At 42.6% G+C, this 1472-nt stretch overlaps 1 protein-coding gene across 1 annotated transcript; it reads left to right on the plus strand.

Annotated features, from left to right (window-relative positions):
- The first annotated feature begins 593 nt into the window (after positions 1–593).
- On the plus strand, positions 594–1106 carry LOC135830798 (protein KRI1 homolog). Its single transcript, XM_065343010.1, has one exon. The coding sequence runs from the start codon at positions 594–596 to the stop codon at positions 1104–1106; it is 513 nt and encodes a 170-aa protein (XP_065199082.1).
- The last annotated feature ends 366 nt before the right edge of the window (positions 1107–1472 follow it).

Below are 1472 nucleotides of genomic sequence, written 5' to 3' on the forward strand. Positions count from 1 at the left end.
AGGTTATGCATTCAGAAGCTACGCGGATCAGTACTTGTTCTGCCATGCTCCTGCTCAAAACTTGAGAATCAGCGGGATCAATGACGAGCTTTAGATCTAGTTGAAACATGGCGGGGGGTCGTATAGGCCCTCTGCCCTTTTTTCATGCTATAATGTGGTATATAGGGATTAATTTATGTCTACTGGGAAGACATGGCCAAGCGGACAGGTTAACGCCGTTCCGGTTAATTATGACATCCCCGCTATTGGCGATCTAAACTGGGGTTCGTTATCCAATTTTCTATTGGCCTTAGCTGATGGTGCTCAATCTACTACTTTTCAAAGATTTTCTCTAAATGTAGTAACCTCTACTCCATATACAACCGTTGAAGCAGATTGTGTTATAATAGTTCAGTTAGACGCTCCTGCTGCTGTGGCTGTTAATTTGGAGGCTCTAAGTGCTAAAAAGGTACTGTTTATCAAGGATGGTACGGGTGATGCCGCGACCAACAATATAACGATAACTCCGGACGGCGCACAGACTATTGATGGTAATCCTAATGTAGTTTTGTCGGATGACAACGCATATATTATGCTGATTGCCGATGTAGATAATGATCAATGGCGAACCGTCATCAAAGGAAACTACACATAAAGGATTTAATATGTTAGCAGAAATTAAGGATAAAGCTAAACGAGATCAGCTAAAGCGGCTTATTGCTATGCTGAACGATCGTATGCACGACGACGCTAAAGATCAAGACCATGATGATGAGGTCTATGATAAACGCGTGGATCATGAGTGGGACGATGGCAAGGGCGATGAGTATCGTGAAGAGCATGATGACAAGCATCCAATGGAAGATCTACATGAGGATGAAGACCGTCATCATAAGAAAAAAGAGCGCCTAGAAGATGATGTTGATGCAGACAGAGACGACCACGAAGAAGATGAAGAGTATGACATTAAGTCGGATCTCAAAGATTTTTTAGGTGGTCATGTAGAGCCAGAAGAAATTGCGTCTAAAAAAGCTAAAGTCATGTACATGGAGACTGGAAAGCCTAGATCTGGCGAAGAAGCGCCTCGTAAAAAAAGAGGTAGAAAAAAACGAAAAGCGGGAATGTAGATGGCAATTACAGCAGATGATATCATCTCGGGCGTAAATAGAAGGATAAGTAACCCTGGGACTCAGGGTCTTTTGCTAGATACGGACATATTGTCTTTTGCGGATAGTATTGTTCGGTCTGAGCTTATCCCTATTTTAGAAAGTACTAACCAAGACTACTTTGTGGAGCGTATAGAGATACCTCTAGTTGGTGGTCAAAGTGCGTATTCAGTCCCTTATCGATCGGTAGCCCGTGCGTTGCGAGAAATAAAGCTTAGATATGAAGGGGAAAACAACTATAGAAACATCCCTCTCGTATCTATTGAAAACAGCAATATGTACTACGGTTGGGATACGACCGTGGGGTTTCACTTCGAAGGTGATAAT

This window comes from Sycon ciliatum, unplaced genomic scaffold (assembly GCF_964019385.1).
Source record: "Sycon ciliatum unplaced genomic scaffold, ocSycCili1.1 SCAFFOLD_1150, whole genome shotgun sequence".
Lineage (NCBI taxonomy): Eukaryota > Metazoa > Porifera > Calcarea > Leucosolenida > Sycettidae > Sycon > Sycon ciliatum.

What these genes read in the sequence shown, in the direction of transcription:
- LOC135830798 (XM_065343010.1), top strand. Translation starts at nt 594, where the DNA reads ATGATCAATGGCGAACCGTCATCAAAGGAAACTACACATAAAGGATTT.